The 18905-nt window shown below is 41.9% G+C and overlaps 2 protein-coding genes across 4 annotated transcripts in view; one reads left to right on the top strand and one right to left on the bottom strand.

The window, feature by feature from the left end:
• Positions 1-3111: 3111 nt before the first annotated feature.
• On the top strand, positions 3112-9586 carry syce2 (synaptonemal complex central element protein 2). 3 transcript variants are annotated; one of them, XM_066642915.1, is made up of 5 exons: positions 3112-3216; positions 4562-4648; positions 6707-6789; positions 6905-7103; positions 9186-9585. In XM_066642915.1, the coding sequence occupies exons 2-5, from the start codon at positions 4565-4567 to the stop codon at positions 9375-9377; spliced, it is 558 nt and encodes a 185-aa protein (XP_066499012.1). In that variant the 5' UTR covers positions 3112-3216; positions 4562-4564; the 3' UTR covers positions 9378-9585. The 3 variants fall into 3 exon arrangements, with proteins under 3 accessions (XP_066499012.1, XP_066499013.1, XP_066499014.1); XM_066642916.1 differs by having other exon boundaries at positions 3174-3239; XM_066642917.1 differs by lacking the exon at positions 3112-3216 and adding an exon at positions 3232-3350 and having other exon boundaries at positions 9186-9586.
• Positions 9587-11250: 1664 nt separating this feature from the next.
• gcdhb (glutaryl-CoA dehydrogenase b) overlaps positions 11251-18905 on the bottom strand; it is a 10003-nt gene continuing 2348 nt past the window's right edge. The window contains exons 3-12 of the mRNA XM_066642229.1: positions 18818-18853; positions 17955-18095; positions 17226-17288; positions 16489-16659; positions 14870-14999; positions 13758-13974; positions 12994-13097; positions 12689-12814; positions 12330-12490; positions 11251-12035 (exon numbers count right to left, since the gene is read on the bottom strand). Coding sequence (XP_066498326.1) covers positions 11962-12035; positions 12330-12490; positions 12689-12814; positions 12994-13097; positions 13758-13974; positions 14870-14999; positions 16489-16659; positions 17226-17288; positions 17955-18095; positions 18818-18853 — 1223 coding nt within the window. The 3' untranslated portion in view covers positions 11251-11961. The remainder of the gene's footprint in view (positions 12036-12329; positions 12491-12688; positions 12815-12993; positions 13098-13757; positions 13975-14869; positions 15000-16488; positions 16660-17225; positions 17289-17954; positions 18096-18817; positions 18854-18905) is intronic.

The raw sequence follows: 18905 nt of genomic DNA, 5'->3' as shown, positions 1-18905 counted from the left end.
GACTGCATTCAGCAACAGTGAGGTCAGACACAGATTTTTGTATGATTAGTTCTGTGTCACAAACATCACTTCAAATCATCCCAAAGGTACTGAATATTGCTGATTCCATCCATTTAGAGAGCCCTCAAGTTTTATTGCTCCATAGTTTAGTGCTTGGCATTGGGCATAGTGACCACTGGCTTATATGCTTCAAATAATAAGGTCTGAAGAAAACCTTAACACCCTGTTAAATGTATTTGTTGGCCACGTTTGAATAGGTGGGCGGCACGGTGGTGCAGCAGGTAGGTGTCACAGTTACACAGCTCCAGGGACCTGGAGGTTGTGGATTCAATTCCCGCTCCGGGTGACTGTCTGTCAGGAGTGTGGTGTGTTCTCCCTGTGTCTGCATGGGTTTCCTCCGGGTGACTGTCTGTGAGGACTGTGGTGTGTTCTCCCTGTGTCCGCGTGGGTTTCCTCCATGTGACTGTCTGTGAGGAGTGTGGTGTGTTCTCCCTGTGTCTGCATGGGTTTCCTCCGGGTGACTGTCTGTGAGGAGTGTGGTGTGTTCTCCCTGTGTCTGCATGGGTTTCCTCCGGGTGACTGTCTGTGAGGACTGTGGTGTGTTCTCCCTGTGTCCGCGTGGGTTTCCTCCATGTGACTGTCTGTGAGGAGTGTGGTGTGTTCTCCCTGTGTCCGCGTGGGTTTCCTCCATGTGACTGTCTGTGAGGAGTGTGGTGTGTTCTCCCTGTGTCCGCGTGGGTTTCCTCCGGGTGACTGTCTGTGAGGAGTGTGGTGTGTTCTCCCTGTGTCTGTGTGGGTTTCCTCCGGGTGACTGTCTGTGAGGAGTGTGGTGTGTTCTCCCTGTGTCTGTGTGGGTTTCCTCCGGGTGACTGTCTGTGAGGAGTGTGGTGTGTTCTCCCTGTGTCCGCGTGGGTTTCCTCCGGGTGACTGTCTGTGAGGAGTGTGGTGTGTTCTCCCTGTGTCCGCGTGGGTTTCCTCCGGGTGACTGTCTGTGAGGAGTGTGGTGTGTTCTCCCTGTGTCTGCGTGGGTTTCCTCCGGGTGACTGTCTGTGAGGAGTGTGGTGTGTTCTCCCTGTGTCTGTGTGGGTTTCCTCCGGGTGACTGTCGGTGAGGAGTGTGGTGTGCTCTGCCTGTGTCTGCGTGGGTTTCCTCCAGGTGACTGTTTAAAAGTTTAAAAGTTTAAAAAATTCTGTGGGTCTGCGTACCCTTAAAATGGATAGGTGCATTAAAAATATATGAGCTAACAAAAACAACAAGTGTCTAAAAACGTTTCCTCTTTGTGCCTTCATGAGTACAAGAGGACTATCAGTGTATATATATACGTAGCTCTTTCATCTGAAATCTAAATGTGTGTGGCATTAAGGCTTCCTTCATGCAGAGGAGTGGATTTTGTTGTGGATATTGTGTATCAGCAACAGGTGAATCTCAGTTGTTCTCTGATCCTATGTTTTGTTTCAGTCTGTCCCCATCCTGTCAAACTGTTATCTATAATAGATTTGGCATTTATTTGAAATCTGACCCCTCCTCAGACAATCAATATCTTGGATTGTCATTTTGGAAATGGTTTAATGAAAAACTTACTTTTTAAACAGAAATGATCCTCTAAATGTACATTTTCTGAAGGGAATAAAAGATGCTAAAGGCTAAGCATGTGAATCCATTACAGGTACTTAATGCTATTTTTTTTAAAACAAAGGAATTTTGTATTTATAATATTTAAATATTTGCTTCTGTAAAACATTCTTACACATGTTGTGTTTCTATTTGTTTTTTGTTATAATTGACTGATAATGACAATAAATATTTAAATCTTGACCTCTGTTCACAAAGAATTTAATGGTCTAAGAAAAGGGAATGTTAACATCGTAATGTCCAATTTTTTACATGTTCTTTGGTCCATATGTACACTATACTGTCTCACTCTGAGACTGTCTCAGTCAATTCAGTATAAAATCCTGCATGTTCAACAGAAGAAAAAATGTAAAACATTAAGACCTTTGAGAATGCCAGCGCTTAAATAGACACCCCTTTTTCTGGTTTCCCCCTCCACCCTGCTTTGCCTTCCATTGCTCTACAGTTTGCCTGAGCTGACCGAACAGCAGAGAGGATTAACAGTGCGTCTCTTGCACAATCATTATTTCATTGATATTACTCCTGTCCTTTAATGTCCTCAGGCAAACAAAGGGCTTTATCCGTTTAGGGATTACTTGATGCTGTATTCCACAAATGCACATCAGGGGCAACAATGCATTTAATTTAGGGTTGATACTCCGTCTGGCTATGTCCCTGTGTTTTGCATGATAAAAAAAGGGATGTGGATATTTAAGTGTTAACATTTCCCAGGTAAACAGGTCTTACAGTAGTTATGTAATACAAGAGGATTATAGCATCACCGGTCAAAAGCCTCATGAATAGAAGCATATCAGCAATTACTCCAATGATTTATCAATGTATTACCAGCTTTGAATATTAATTTCCCACTCATATGCACAGTTTGTTTGAGAATTAATATTTAATTACCGAATTTGAATTTAGAATCCTGTTAACTAAGCTTTATGAGTATTTAAAACAATAATGCATTTCCCGAACTGTATTAACTCGTGTCCTCTGTGTGACTATCTGTGAGGAATTTGGTGTGTTTTCCCTGTGTCCGGGTGGGTTTCCTCTGAGTGCTCTGGTTTCCTCCCAGGTTTCCTGGTTTCCTCCCTAGGTGTGAGTGTGTGTCGCCCTGCAAAGGACTGGTGCCCCCTCCAGGTTGTGGTTCTGCCTTGTAATTCACATTTAAAGCACTGTCCTGAAATCAGGATGCTGATTAGATGAATAAAGGTACTGATTAAAAATGATTAAAATGATAACAGTGAAAGGAGTGCTAAGCTAAAATGGCTAAAAACAAGAGCATCTGGTCCTCGCTCCTCTCCTCATTCGTGTTGAAGTGAGCTGTGGCTGTATTCCTTTTAATAGATAAAAAAGCTGAAACAAGTTGTTCTTACCAAACATGTAACATATGTTTTATTAAGGCCCTAAAGAACTGTGTTTACTTGTAGAAAATGGGTGGACTTTAGTATGTTACTCTTATGCTTACGGAATACAGATATGATTCAGTTGGAAATCGATTCAATTACTCCACCGATTCACTGAAAGAATCGATTCGAACGTCGGTTGAAGCGCGGGTGTTCGGAGGCCGTTGGAAATGTAAACTTTAACAGGACTGGACAGGTCGGTAGTTACGGATAAACTAGGTATTATTCATAAATACAGCGGGAAAACTGTACTATTCTAAACTTGCCACACACGAATAATGACTGCGGAGGCGCTAAATTATCATTTTATCGCCGAGGGACAGTTCTGAGGTCTTTAAAACCCTCCTTTTTCCCGCAGCTCATTCACTTGGTGTTGGCTAACTTAACGTTAACTGCTTTGCTGTTAGCTAACAACGTTAAGTGGCTGTTCCCATAAACTACTCTAGTCCTTGGTTTACCTTTGACCTAAAGTTACTTGAAGTGTCTGTTTTTCTTAGTTGCTGCTTTGTGTCTTAGTTTATTAACTCCAGTTTCAGAGTTAACCTCTAACCCCCTCAAGTGGAATTGTTGACATGTTCGTGTGGTGGTGGTTTATTTTCTAAAAATGGTGTCAATAGTGAAATAAGCAGTCAACCTGCTTTGAAATTGCAGGGTTACAACCAGGTGAATTCAGACAGCCAGTGTTTCTTACGTCAAAAACCTATTGAACCAGTCCATCAACTTTTGGCCAGGTTTTTGAAACTGCAGGCCAGTAGTGGAGGGATGGTTGGAAATAGAGATGGGAACTTAGTGAGCAGCAGGTAGTGTCGCAGTCACACAGCTCCAGATACCTGGAGGTTGTGGGTTCAAGCCTCACTCCGGGTGACTGTCTGTGAGGAGTGTGGTGTCTGCGTGGGTTTCCTCCGGGTGACTGTCTGTGAGGAGTGTGGTGTGTTCTCCCTGTGTCCGCGTGGGTTTCCTCCGGGTGACTGTCTGTGAGGAGTGTGGTGTGTTCTCCCTGTGTCTGCGTGGGTTTCCTCCGGGTGACTGTCTGTGAGGAGTGTGGTGTGTTCTCCCTGTGTCTACGTGGGTTTCTTCCGGGTGGCTGTCTGTGAGGAGTGTGGTGTGTTCTCCCTGTGTCTGCGTGGGTTTCCTCCGGGTGGCTGTCTGTGAGGAGTGTGGTGTGTTCTCCCTGTGTCTGCGTGGGTTTCCTCCGGGTGGCTGTCTGTGAGGAGTGTGGTGTGTTCTCCCTGTGTCTGCGTGGGTTTCCTCCGGGTGGCTGTCTGTGAGGAGTGTGGTGTGTTCTCCCTGTGTCTGTGTGGGTTTCCTCCGGGTGACTGTCTGTGAGGAGTGTCGTGTGTTCTCCCTGTGTCTGCCTGGGTTTCCTCCGGGTGGCTGTCTGTGAGGAGTGTGGTGTGTTCTCCCTGTGTCTGCGTGGGTTTAGTTGATGATTGGAGGGGTCTGTAAACAGGAATATGTAGCTTGTTTAGAGAATTTTATGTAGGTTAAATCTGTTAACATTAAAAAACATTATTTTTATTGTTCAAATTTTATACTTGAAGGTCATGGCCCAGCATTTCTTTGGACACCCCAGCTCTTCTACATTTCAGTCGACACCTAAAGCTGCTCATCACCGTGGGACAGCAAAGGTAGCTATTGTTGATGTAATGTCAGTGCAGTAGGGTTAAACGGCTAATCTACATTAGCTGATGGGACATTGATTTAAAGGACCAATATCCCGCAAATTGTGTACATTCTGATCCCCATTGATTTACAGTTGTAACGACTGTTATGTGGTTGTATGCATATTTTGTTTTCGATTTTCTATAATCATTTTCCTACCTCTCTTTAAAACTGTGCCTTTAAGACATTTATTATTTATTTATTTAGACAGAGACACTTTTTTAAATCATATATACATATATATATATAAAATAAAGGGAACACTAAGATAATGAATCCTAGATCTTAATGAATGAAATATTCCAGTTGAAAATCTTTATTCATTAAATGGTGGAATGATCAATGTAAATCAAAATTATAATCCCATGGGAGTCAGGATTTGGAATCATACTCATAATAAAAGTGGAAAATCAAAATACAGGCCGATCCAAGTTCAGTGGAAATTCCTCAAAAACAATTTAAATGCCTTCATCACGCAGGAACGCACTTCAGCCACATGAGGCCTAGCATTGTCATGCATCAGAAGGAACCCAGGGCCCACTGCACCAGCATATGGTCTCACAATGTGTCTGAGGATCTCATCCCGGTACCTAGTGGCAGTCAGGGTACCTCAGGCTCTCCAAAGAAACGCCTCCCCACACCATTACTGACCCACTGCTAAACCAGTCGCTGCTGGAGGATGTTGCAGGTGGCAGGTGGCGTCTCTAGACTCCGTCACGTTTATTGCATGTGCTCAATGCGAACCTGCTCTCATCCGTGAAGAGCACAGGGCGCCAATGGGGAATCTGCCAATCTTGGTGTTCTCTGGCAAATGCCAATCACCTGCACGGTGTTGGGCTGTAAGCACAAGCCCCACTAGTGGACATCAGGCCCTCACACCATCCTTATGGAGTCAGTTTGTGCAGAAACATGGATATTAGTTTCCTGCTGGAGCTCATTTTGCAGGGCTCTGGCACTGCTCCTCCTGTTCCTCCTTGCACAAAGGATGAGGTAGCGGTCCTGCTGCTGGGTTGTTGCCCTCCTACAGCCCCCTCCACATCTCCTGGTGTACTTCCCTGTGCCATCCTGGATGAGCTGCACTGCCTGAGCAATTCTGTGGTTCTGTAGACACCGCCTCATGCTTCCTCTAGGGGTGAGAGCAATGACGAAATGCAAAAGTGACCAAAACATCAGCCAGAAAGGATGAGAATCGAGAAATGGTCTTTGATCACCACCTGCAGAACCACTCCTTTATGGGGGTTGTCTTGGTAATTGCCACTCATTTCTACCTGGTGTCTGTTCCATTTGCACAACAGCAGGTGAAACTGATTCACAGTCAGTTTTGCTTCCTAACTGCACAGGTTGATTTACATTGTGTTGTTTAAGTGTATATATAGATATAAATATACTGTATTATTTAAAGGTGATATTTATAACTGTAATCAAAAAACACTTTTTAAAAAATAAAATTTAGAAGAGTTTTCCTCACTATTTGCTAGCTCTTCAGACGGTATGCGCGCTACAAAAAGGTCCAATATGTTTACGAAACCCCAGTGTCTCTAAATGATAAAAATCAAAATGTCTCTGTCTGGTATGTTAGACAGAGACATTTCTCTTTCTCTCTCTATCTCTCTGCTCATGGCAGAGGAATCTGGAGTTTTATAGACAACAGAGAGAACTCCAAACTTTGCAAAGCATGAACTGAGATGTGGATATTGCTCTATTCCTGCTTCATTTGTGGGTAATATTGACATATTTTTGCTGTTTTGGATCACTTAAAGTGGAAGTGTCTCCAAACTTGGGAGACGGCTAACGGCAAGTGCTATAGAACGAAAGAACACCTGTTACAAATGAGTTTCTGTGGTATTTCAAACAGTGAAAACTCTCAAACATACCGTTTCACTTTAAAAGACGTGGAGATTCTGAATGTAAACAATCAGAGAAAAACTGTGTTTCCCCACAATCATAAAAGTCCCCTTTAATACTTCATTCATAGAAAACTATCAGTAAATAGGCTTTCTTTAACATTTCTTATTGTTATGTAGGTTGCAGAAGACCATGTAGACCATGAACCGACAAGTGACACACTGTCTTTTGTAACCCTTGATGACAGCCATGAGCAGCAAAGGTAAGTAACACAATGTTTTTATGAAGATGCTTGGTCATGGATTGTTAAGGTAAGGAACTGTATCAGATGTCCATGTCTGACTCTCTGCATCTCTTTCTCTTTCTTTTTATTAAAGTGAGGACTCTGGCATCAATGTGTCAAGCAGAGATTCATCTGTAAACCTTTCTGTGGATGATGATGTTGGCCTGAGCTCTGTTAACTCAGGAATAGATAAGATTGGGAAGAAAGCTCAGGATCTGATTGAAAGGATCAACCAAAGCAGGGCTATGGACCAGAAAATCTTGAACAACTTTGAAGAGAAGTTAATGCAGAAGGTATTTGCATTTTTGTACGTTGAAATACTGTTCAGATCAGTGGAAATGCTTTGTGTGTGTGTTAAACAGAGTAATATTAAACAAGCCCAAAATCAGTTAGTTAAGGTGCCTACGCGCTAGAGGCCGAGTGTCAGAAACGCATTCCTCACATGGATTTCGGTTAGGAATGCAGTTAACGACACTCTGTCAAGCATCAAAAAAGTTCAGACCATTTCTGCTCTTGCTGCAACAGACTCAGACGTAAACGCACGTCGACTGAACAGATGAAAATCCAAAATGGAGGAAAGGCTAAGCGGGGGCAGTGTGCTCTTTCCCAGTTCTGTATGACACCAGATTGGTAGACTATAAGGGTTCACTTCGTCGTGCGGCAGCCTGGCACAGTGTGTCTGTGAATTCTGGTTTGTCAGTTTTTGGATGGTCAATATTTCAAAGCAGATCAAAATGTATTCATATTGCGCATTCTACACAAAGCAGAAGAGATAATTTAAATCAAAGCCCAATGTGAGCAAGCCGAAGGTGACCATGGGAAAGAAAAACTCCCTCGAGGCTGGAGGAGGAAACCTTGGGAGGAACCAAGACTCACAAATGGGATCCATCCCCCTCTGGTCACACTACTGATAGAAATGTACAGTATCACCAGTTACGTCTGTCATACTGCTACAGTGTAATAATAATAATAGTAATAATAGTGATAGTGGCGTCAATCTGGGGCAACAGTAATAGAGCTGGAAGCATCCGTCTGAGAGTTACTAACCCGAGTCCATTTCTCCTTCAGTGTAGTTGATGTTGGTGGGTAATGGTGAGGGGTCAGAAGCTGGCAGCAGTAGATGGAGGTGAGCAGCTGGTCTGGTCTGGTCTGGTGTGGACCGCAGGAGAATCCAGCAAACAATCTTCCATCAGCGGGCCACTGTTTCCTCAGAAAACAGTAAAGAGATGGAGTTAGTTTAGTTGAGTGCAGTAGAAAAGCAAATGTGAATATTTTCCTTAGTGTAGTGACAGATCTAACGGTGACAGACTGGGAGGAGGGAAACCAGAAGGAACACAGACATTAGAGCATCCTCAGACAACATCCATCTGCTCCACCATCCTCAAACAAGAGAGACTGTGAGCACAGCATCTGAGTTTACCATGATTCGCCATGTCCATGAGTTCCTGAAACAACAACCTTAAACTAGAAGAAGAGGTTTGTTTTTAGCCTAGACTTAAATATAGTGATTGTGTCTGCGTCCCAAACACTAGCTGGAAGATTGTTCCAGAGCTGAGGGGCTTTGTAGGAGAAGGCTTCCCCCCGCTGAAGTCTTATGAATTCTGGGAAGTAGTAAGAGGCCGGCGCACTGAGATGTGAGTAATCTTGGCTGTTAATAGTGTGTGATGAGGTCTCACAGGTATTCAGGGGTGAGACCGTGCAGGGCTTTAAACGTTAGTAAAAGAGTTTTGTAATCAATACAGAATTTAACTGGAAGCCAGTGAAGGGCTGATATGATCAAGTACATACAATATTGCCGTCCAATTGTAAAATGCCTTGTTTCCCGCTGGATTTTGAGCTGTACAGACTCTGCCCCTGCTCCAGCCATGTACACACCTTCTAAACGGACAGTTACTGCATGCGTACGCGTCTGCCTCGCAGTGTAGAGTGCAGACACCCCGTCTCAGCAGTTGCCTGCTTTCAGTCAGTAATAGATTTTATAAGACGTTGACTCTGACCCCGGTTTTATTCACCTTAGTTAATAGCTAGTGCAACTGGATGAAGCACTTGATTTAACCTTTAAGACAAATCCTAGAAAATCCAGCTATTCTAAAACACATGACAGGGCTGGGACTTTGGTTGCAGCAATGGCAAGGTCTGTGTGTCTTGTTATTGGATACTCTGTTGTCAATCAGCAGCTGTCCTAGAGAAGACCTACAATTTGATCTGGACAGGAGGAAACTGGACTTGTCTTTGGTCAGTTGGGAGACACCACTTACTGAAAAACAAGTTTTGTGTTTTTTGTTGTACTTCTGTCAAAAAAAAGCAAATTCAGTTGTCTGTTGCAATTACTTCTGACATTATATCAGCTAAAATGTAACGATCATGCCATGCAGGTGAGTGAGATGTGCCAACAGGTGAAGGAGCAGATGTTTGAGTATTATGAGGAACACAGTCGAAAGATGGAGACTAGGTTCGCCGAGCTTTCAGAGGTGTTGGAGCGTAGCAGTCAGCTCAGTTTGGAACTAAAAGAAGCCAGCCAGACCCTAGCGGCCATTAACAAAGGTCTACAGCAAACTGGCCAATAGATGTACAGTGTCTGAATATATTTCCATAGCGTTAGACAAGAATACAGAAATGGTTCAGAATATTAAAGTATCAAAAAACTGCACACATTGCCAGTTTCTAACCCAGTGAGCGGTTACGCCCTGTTAGATTGCTCAGAAATATTACAGCATTTAATACAATATTTAAATTGTTCTAAAGAAAGTAAACAGTGCAAAAACAGAATGAATTTGCTCTGTAAATGTATTAAAACTTTATTTTTCATGATTGAGCTTTATATTTGATTTATTCAGTTTATATTTTTAAAGCAAGCACAGCATGTATTTTACTTGAGCTTATGCCTCATAAATATACTTTTTTCCAAACTCTAATTTGATTTAAACTTGGATGTGTAAGTCCTAGACAATTACTATTCATAACCAGTCAAACCATCATTAAATGAGGGCTGGATAATGGCCTCTAACAGCAGTTGGTCATCAGGTAACAAGGGCTTTTTTTATGCTGACATGAGCACAATCACCACACAACTAGCAGAAATGTAGAAAAACAATGGACCAGTAGATAAAGAGCTTAGAGAAAGCTCAGCCTTATTGTGCATTATTGTGATTGCTAGGTATTTCACAGCACTAGTGTTACACCACTTTTATTAAATTAATGCGACGTACCAAGAAAAATGTCAAAGGCAATTGGGTTGAGGTAAACGTGAAAGACCGCCTTTAATCAAACCGTGTAAAATAAATGACCTCACAGCTAGTGCAGAAATAAAAGCGTTAATGGTGATTATTAAAAGCTAATTTTGCATTTTTATTTATTCTCAATCACATTGGTTTCTGCATTGTTTCTAGAAACGACATGCTGTGGTTGTATATTAATATGGATCTTACAGTGCAGCAGGTTAGTGTCGCAGTCACACAGCTCCAGGGACCTGGAGGTTGTGGGTTCGATTCCCGCTCCGGGTGACTGTCTGTGAGGAGTGTGGTGTGTTCTCTCTGTGTCCGCGTGGGTTTCCTCTGGGTGACTGTCTGTGAGGAGTGTGGTGTGTTCTCCCTGTGTCTGCGTGGGTTTCCTCCGGGTGACTGTCTGTGAGTAGTGTGGTGTGTTCTCCCTGTGTCTGCGTGGGTTTCCTCCGGGTGCTCCGGTGTCCTCCCACAGTCCAAAAACACGCGTTGGTAGGTGGATTGGCGACTCAAAAGTGTCCGTAGGTGTGAGTGTGTGAGTGACTGTGTGTGTGTCTGTGTTGCCCTGTGAAGGAATGGCGCCCCCTCCAGGGTGTATTCCTGTCTTGCGCCCAACAATTCCAGGTAGGCTCTAGACCCACTGCGACCCTGAATTGGATAAGGGTTACAGATAATGAATGAATTAATAAAAATTGATTATATTATTTTAAACTTTTTCATTTACTTTTAAAATGTTATTTTGCCTTTGTGTTCAAAAAGAGCTTCATGGTCAGCGATGAAGCCCATGCATTTAAATGTTTTATATCAATTTACAGGTGTTTAACACAAATATATTGAATTTTTAGACTGGTTTTAATGTTTAGGGTTCAAACCAGCCACTCAGATTTTATTCTGTTGGGCGGATCAGTAGCCAATAAACTGCTTTTATCAAATTATTATTACACTACACAAGAAAAACAAACATAAAAAACCAAGGATGTCTAAAAAGCACCCAAGGTTAATGGCACATACTGATCCATAACACACTGATTAGAAGAGTCAGTGCATGTGTGTATGCACTTTGTTATGCCTTAGAACGTGAGTGCTTATTAGATATTATTTTAAATGTACATTTATTAATTTTATAATAGGGTGTACAGTATATAACTGATAACTGTCCATGCGCTTTACATCAAAAATTATTTCTATTTATTTTTTTGTATTCAGTTACAAGGTGAAACTTGTATTGAGACACATTTGTGTTATAAAACATTACTGAACAACAGTATCTTAAATGATTCATGCCCAAATATCAAATGTAAAACACCAAATTTTACATTCAGTTCAGAATTTATTCACTTGCAGTAAAATAGTGTCGGACACTAGCATATGATGCTTAAATTAAGTAACATTTTTGGCCTTAATCTGAATACTACATTATGTTTTACTGGGTCCTATGAGTGTTTAGATATTCACACTGCTCTTCTTTCTGCCACTGATTTTATTGTATTTACAAAACTGAAACTACACCCCATGGGGATACTATGTTCAGAGTAGAAAAATACTTTATTTTTAGATAAAGAGCCACTTTAATTAATTACATATCATCACTGTCCATTATAAAACATGTATCTCGGAAACCTTCTTATCTTCCAACAGAAGTCAATGTAAAAAGCTTTTATGGACCGTTTCTATTAGTCCATTCATCAAGACCATTTTTTCAATGGACAGTGACGACACGATAAAGCCACAAACATAAATAACGGATTTACAGTAATTAAAGAGGGTCTCTGTCTTTAAACATAATTTCTGAATCATAATTTCCCTATTTTAAGATATATTAGGTTCAATAAAACCCAATGAAAGTAACTGTAGAACAGGAAAGAAAAAGCCAGCAGCGTTCTATTAGTAGTACAGGCTCTGTCCTGTTGGGGGCAGTAGAAGTAGGGGTTTATTTCTCTCCAGTAAAGGCCTGCAGTCCTGTGATGGCTCTGCCGAGGATTAGGGCATGGATATCGTGGGTGCCTGTAGAGCAGGACAAAAAAAATGTAATAAAAGGTGCACAGAGCTCAAAATCTAAATCCACAAAACAGATACTTTTGGTCATGAACTCTGATTGGCTAAGCCACATTCAAATTATTATTATTTTTTTATAGTACTTTGCATATACACAGAGGGATAATAATATAATTGAATTTCATAAATGTAGCATTGATTTTAAAGTAAACAACTTTTGCTCAAACTTAAAACAGTTGTTTTACGCACATTTTATAAACTTAAATTCTTCCTCTGCACTTCAACACTACAACCCATTCTCACCTTCATAAGTGTTGACAGCCTCCAGGTTCATGACGTGGCGGATTACGTGGTACTCGTCTGCAATGCCATTACCTCCCAGCATGTCTCTGGATTGCCTAGCAATGTCCAGGGCCTTCCCACAGCTATTTCTCTTCAGCATGGAGATCATCTCTGGAGACACTCTTAAAGCCAGAGAATAAATCAGTTCACAGAAATATTAGGATATTGATAAGGAAAGGGTAGTAAACTCCACTCCTGAAAAGTAGCAGTCCACCAAAACTTAATAGATGCATTGGATTGTGTCTGAACAGGAAAATGATCATGAACAATGTATGAAATCACTCAAAAGATAATGCCAAATCAAAACAGGTGCTGTATACTTTTTCTGATCGATGAGCCTCCCCAGCTGTAGGCAGGACTGCAGACCAATGGTGACCTCTGTCAACATGTCAGCCAGTTTCTTCTGGATCAGTTGATTCTTGGCCAACGGCACCCCAAACTGGATCCTGGTGCAAACAGAATATGAACAACCGAGGATAAAAAACTGGTGAAACTGCAGTTCTACCTGGACTTCTCTCCAGTAAATGCTTAGACATGTTTATCTCCAAAGAGAGGGCTCTCTAAATCTCCTCGAAGCACTGCACTACTTTAGAAAAACAGGGCTCTGAAACTGCATATGTCTCACCTGTCAAGTGTGTACTGGCGAGCTGTGTGGAAGCAGAACTCCGCTGCTCCCAGTGCGCCCCACGCAATCCCATAGCGAGCGTTGTTCAAGCAGCCAAAGGGACCCTGAAGAACAGAACATACGACACAATCACGGCATTGAATATAATCACTTGGTGTCTCAATTCAATGTAAATGTAGCATTCATTTATATTTCTTATATTCTGTACAGTACCATCATCTCAAATCAAACCCTAATATTTTGCGTTAAACAAAAAATATGAATTAGCGCGGCAAGTCACTGAATCACGCCTGAATTATTCCTATAAAAACGCTTCCATTATAAAATACAATGTTCTTTTTAAATATTAGCCAATGTTTGTTGAAGCACAAAACCTCTCTCATTTCACAGTGCGAACACCATATATGTGGGTGGCACGGTGGCGCAGTAGGTAGTGTTGCAGTCACACAGCTCCTGGAGGTTGTGGGTTCGATTGCTGCTCCGGGTGACTGTCTGTGAGGGGTGTGGTGTGTTCTCCCTGTGTCTGTGTGGGTTTCCTCTGGGTGACTGTCTGTGAGGAGTGTGGTGTGTTCTCTCTGTGTCTGTGTGGGTTTCCTCTGGGTGACTGTCTGTGAGGAGTGTGGTGTGTTCTCTCTGTGTCTGCGTGGGTTTCCTCTGGGTGACTGTCTGTGAGGAGTGTGGTGTGTTCTCCCTGTGTCTGCGTGGGTTTCCTGCTGTAGTGGGTTATTTCTGTAGTGCTCTATTTCACAGCTGGAATGTCGTACCCCTAAACCTGACACATTGGGCAGCAGGTTCTCCTCTGGCACTTCCACATCATCCATGATGATCATTCCTGTGCAGGAGGCCCTCAGGGAGAACTTGCCCTCAATCTTGGGTGTGCTGAGACCCTTCATGCCCCGCTCCAGGATGAAGCCACGCACTTTACCGTCATCACACTTGGCCCACACCACACAGATATCAGCCATAGGAGAGTTTGTGATCCTGGCACAGAAGAAGATTAAATACTTTAATAAAGTTTGAGCATGTTTAATTATATTCCTTTAAAACAAACAGCACCACTCATGAGATTTTTAAACAACAGAGAGGCTCCAGACATTTAAACGCGTGAACTGAGATGAGGATATTGATCTATTCCTGTTCCCAGGTGGATGACATTGACTGAGTGAATAGAAACGTACAAGTTCAACTTCAGCCAGTTACATACAACAGTCAGGTTTTCGTCAAACACACCATTCCACAAGACAAAGAGCTACTGAACATAGAGAGAACAGCATTTCCCCGCAGTGGTAGACATTCCCTTTAAGGCTCTAACCACAACAGAGCTGTAACAGAACTACAAAGTTTGAAAACAGTGCCCTCCAGTGGGCAAAGGCTATTAATGACAGAGAATGTTCAGTTGAACTTGAGTTTATTCACCTCAAGCAGCTCTTCACCTCCTTCTTGAAATTGTTATATCTTTCCCACTCTTAATCACAGACCCCACACATGAAATTGTCCTTAAACGACGATGGGTATTAATATTTTAGACAATCATAAAAATTCCTGCAGGACATTTTTGGAATGCTAGCTAAAAAAAACAGTGTTAAAGGTGACACTGAAAATATTTCTTCTTTCTACCGTAGCTGTATGTGAGTGTAACACGAACCATTATCTATTTATAGGCAGCCTGACTGCAGTCCTCTTATATCACGCTGACCACTGTCTGACTTTTAGTTATCTTTAAAATAAACTTGGGTTTGAGGAACCTGGAAGATGTTAGAATTATTAACTACAAGTACATTGCAGATGTGTAACCAGTTTCTGTAAAATCTAAACATTACAGTGTTATTTGAAGGAAGAGAAAGTGTTTTGTGTTTAGTGTTAGGTACAGACTCACCAGGTTTTAGAGCCGCTGAGGGTGAAGCTGCGACTGGACGGATTGTACTTGGCTCTAGTCTCCATGCTGCCAGGGTCACTGCCGTGGTTGGGTTCTGTTAGACCAAAGCATCCCAGAATCTCTCCCCGAGCTGCCCGACACAAAACAGGTTAAATTCACTACATGGCACAAAATTAAAAATCAGCAGGAGGTTGTCTGACTGGCACATGTTCATTTTACTAAGACAATATCAGCTAATTATTCTAAGCTTCACAATTAAAAAAATACTGGCGTCAACATCAGCATTTTTGAGGGGCGGCACGGTGGTGCAGCAGGTAGGTGTCACAGTCACACAGCTCCAGGGGTGACTGTCTGTGAGGAGTGTGGTGTGTTCTCCCTGTGTCAGCGTGGGTTTCCTCTGGGTGACTGTCTGTGAAGAGTGTGTCGTGTTCTCCCTGTGTCTGCGTGGGTTTCCTCCGGGTGACTGTCTGTGAGGAGTGTGGTGTGTTCTCCCTGTGTCCGCGTGGGTTTCCTCCGGGTGACTGTCTGTGAGGAGTGTGGTGTGTTCTCCCTGTGTCTGCGTGGGTTTCCTCCCACACTCTAAAAAACACACGTTAGTAGGTGTGTGTGTTGCCTTGTGAAGGACTGGCGCCCCCTCAAGGGTGTGTTTCTGCCTTGCACCCAGTGATTCTGGGTAGAATCCTATTACAGACAATGAATGAATAAATGAATATTATATACCAATTTAGAGTTTTTTGTCTGTAACACACTCCAAAACAGAAGCAAAGTAGGCGAGTGAGTAGCAATAAAATATACAGGTTATTCCATTGAAAAATGCTACAATAAGCTGGTGAACTAGGCTTAACAAAGATGGGTCCTAACCTTTTACCAAACTTTATGTCAAACATTTCACAAAAAAAGTTTTTAAGGCAACATCTTTTGCTGGAACATCCATGGCTATTTCAGCAAGTCAATGCCAGGTCTTATTCTACATTTGCTAAAACAACATAGCTTCATAGACGCAGACAATGTGTGTTTGATTGGCCTGCTGCCTGCAGTTCAGATGAGTCTCCTGAAAATGTTTAGCACGTCATGAAGAGAAGAATCAGACAATGGCGAACATGGATTGTTGAGCAGATCAAGTCTTGTACCAAGCCAGAATGGACATAAATTGAGAAACGAATAGAATCTTCAGTTCCTAAGGCTTTAAAAGGCTAATTAAAAGCAAAGATGATGTAGCACCGTGGTAAACACTCCCCTGTACCCAACTTTTCTGGAAGGTGTTGCAGGTCTCAAATTCTAACTTAAATTCTGTCAGTAAAATGTATGTTAATGAAGTATTAACAAAGCACAGATTCTCATCTTTACTGCATTTTACAAAATGTCCCGAACTTTTCCAAACATTGGGTTTAAATGGTGAAAGTTTAGGATCATCACTTTAAGGGTTAAAAACATATGAAAGCTTGTAATTTTGGGGAGTGGGGGGAGACTCGTCATGGAACATCAAAAAGTAAAATAGTGCTTAGAAAATTACAGTTATTTAAATTATAGTTACGATAACAAAGAGGGATCTGGAGTCTTGTGGTTATTAGAGTTTAGAATACACAGGAGGAATAAATCTGTTATATTCATAGTGTTACCAAGTCTAGGGAGGTACTTCTCCTTCTGCTGCTCTGTGCCATAGGCGTTGATGGGGTGCATGACCAGAGAAGACTGTACACTCATTACTGATCGATAACCACTGTCCACTCGCTCCACCTCCCGGGCTATCAGCCCATAGGCTACATAACTTGTTCCAGCACAGCCATAGCCTGAGAGAGAGAGAGAGAGACAGAGAGAGAGAGAGAGAGAGACGGAGACAAAGAGAGAGAGAGACAGACGGAGACAGAGAGAGAGAGAGACGGAGACAAAGAGAGAGAGAGACAGATGGAGACAGAGAGAGAGAGAGACAGAGACAGACAGAGAGAGAGAGAGATGGAGACAGACAGAGAGAGAGAGAGATGGAGACGGACAGAGAGAGAGATGGAGAGAGAGAGAGAGAGAGAGAGAGAGAGACGGAGACAGAGAGAGAGAGACGGAGACAGACAGAGAGAGAGAGAGTACACTGCTAACTGAACACCATCATTTGTAACAGATGACACTAGACAATATAAAGTTATAAAACACTGTAATAAAACTATATCTGACCAAGTTTAGATCTAAATTCTTTGGAAAGCTTCAGGGAGCAAATAAAACTATGTTCAATAAAGAGTAAATCTCATGCAGAGCTTTATTTAGGACAGAGTCCATTCCGCCGCTCACACCATGATAAATCTGCTCACTCATACTTTAATTTTGTTTTTGAAACGTTTGTTTGTTTGGTCAGAAATGAACATACCTTTTATAGTTGGGCCCAAAACACCCATCTCACCCATCTCATTCAAAATCTCACGATGGAAGACTGGAAAACAACAGCAACAGTTGATACACACTAAATACAATTAAAAAAATAGTAACAGGACCAATACATTTATAATAACAATAATCATAATATTAGCATGTAAACAAACACAAAACAAATGTTCTGGAGCTAATATATACACCAATCAGCCAAAATGTTAAAATGTGTTCCTTGTGTCTACACACATTGCATGTTATGAGCTCCGCTAACCATATCAGTACACTGCGTTAGTGTTCTACACTGCGTTAGTGTTCTGCACTGTTAAGAGTGGATCAGACACAGCAGTGCTGGAGTTTTTAAGCACTTCATTGTCACTGCCGAACAGGCGGCAATTGTAGAAATACAAAGTCCACTGATGTGGCAAATAGACTTACAGTAATGGACTATGAATGATCAAGTGTACATCTTTCATAAGGATCATTTATGATCTTAAATTATTGTGTCATGCAACAAAAAAAAAACCTTTATACTTGAGACCTAATGGCAGAATACATCAGAGATTCTGTAGTAATTTATTTTCTGTTTTAAAATCATGGCCCTTAAGTGGAAAACTAATTTTATGCAGAGCATTAACCGGTTTATTCAGTGAAATAAGAAGCATTTAGAAGCGTGTAGTATTGCTTTTTACTCCTTTAATTTGACACAGAACAAATATTCCGTATTTACCTTCATTTCTGTTGGCCAGGAGGATGCGAGGCATCAGTTTCTCTTGGCAATAGGTACGAAAGGAATCCCGGATCATTATCTCCTCTTCCGTTAGCAGCTCCTCCAGGGCCAGAGCATCTCGCCAGTTAAACTGCACTTTAGCTGTGGGGTTACAAAGTGAGGCACTGGAATGTGATGGCGGGAGTCAAGGATATTTCTCTATCACAGACGCAACTCCAACTCAACCCAAAGGAATTTAATGAGAGAAAATGTGAGAAGGTCCAAAGCTAGGGGGCTTTACATTGGGGCACACTGTGTACTTGTAACACAGCTGCTCCCATTCTGTCATCTGGTATCACTGGGCACAAGACACGAACACAGTCACGCACTCACACCTAGGGACGATCCTATGACCATGTGTTTTTGGACTGTGGAAGGTAACCCTTCACAGCAGACAATGAGACAAGAAGTGGGGATTGAACCCACAGCCTCAGAACCCTAGGGCTGTGTGAGAGAGACACTACCTGTTGCTCAGGTCTCATACAATAAAACAATACTGGCTCAAACTACAGTAAAATACCCAGCACAGTGACTGATTTATGTGAGATTCAAAACGGAAAAAAACAACAGTTAATCAAGCCTTTTAAGATGTTTAATATTATAACACAATATTTTGTATTAATGTTGGAACTAAACTCTTCAGAGATTCAACTCTTCAAGGGTTTATTTACCACACGAACCAGCTAAGCCTGGTTTAAAAAAAACGTAGTCCATTTTTATTAAAGGTAGCTCAGTGGCAAAATCTAACTGGGGTTACAGATGGACACAAAAGAACCTATAGAACATACACCTCTTCACCAGTAATTAAGTGTGTGTGTACTTACGTGCTTTGACTTGCTTCTCACCGCCTTTCTTTGCCTCTGAAGTAGATAAGAAATAACATTAAAAGTCAGTTTAAACACAACAGGCACT

Source organism: Hoplias malabaricus, chromosome 13 (genome assembly GCF_029633855.1).
Source record: "Hoplias malabaricus isolate fHopMal1 chromosome 13, fHopMal1.hap1, whole genome shotgun sequence".
Classification (NCBI taxonomy): Eukaryota; Metazoa; Chordata; class Actinopteri; order Characiformes; family Erythrinidae; genus Hoplias; species Hoplias malabaricus.
The sequence above is the reverse complement of the archived record's forward strand: the minus strand, read 5'-3'. Positions and strand labels throughout refer to the sequence as shown.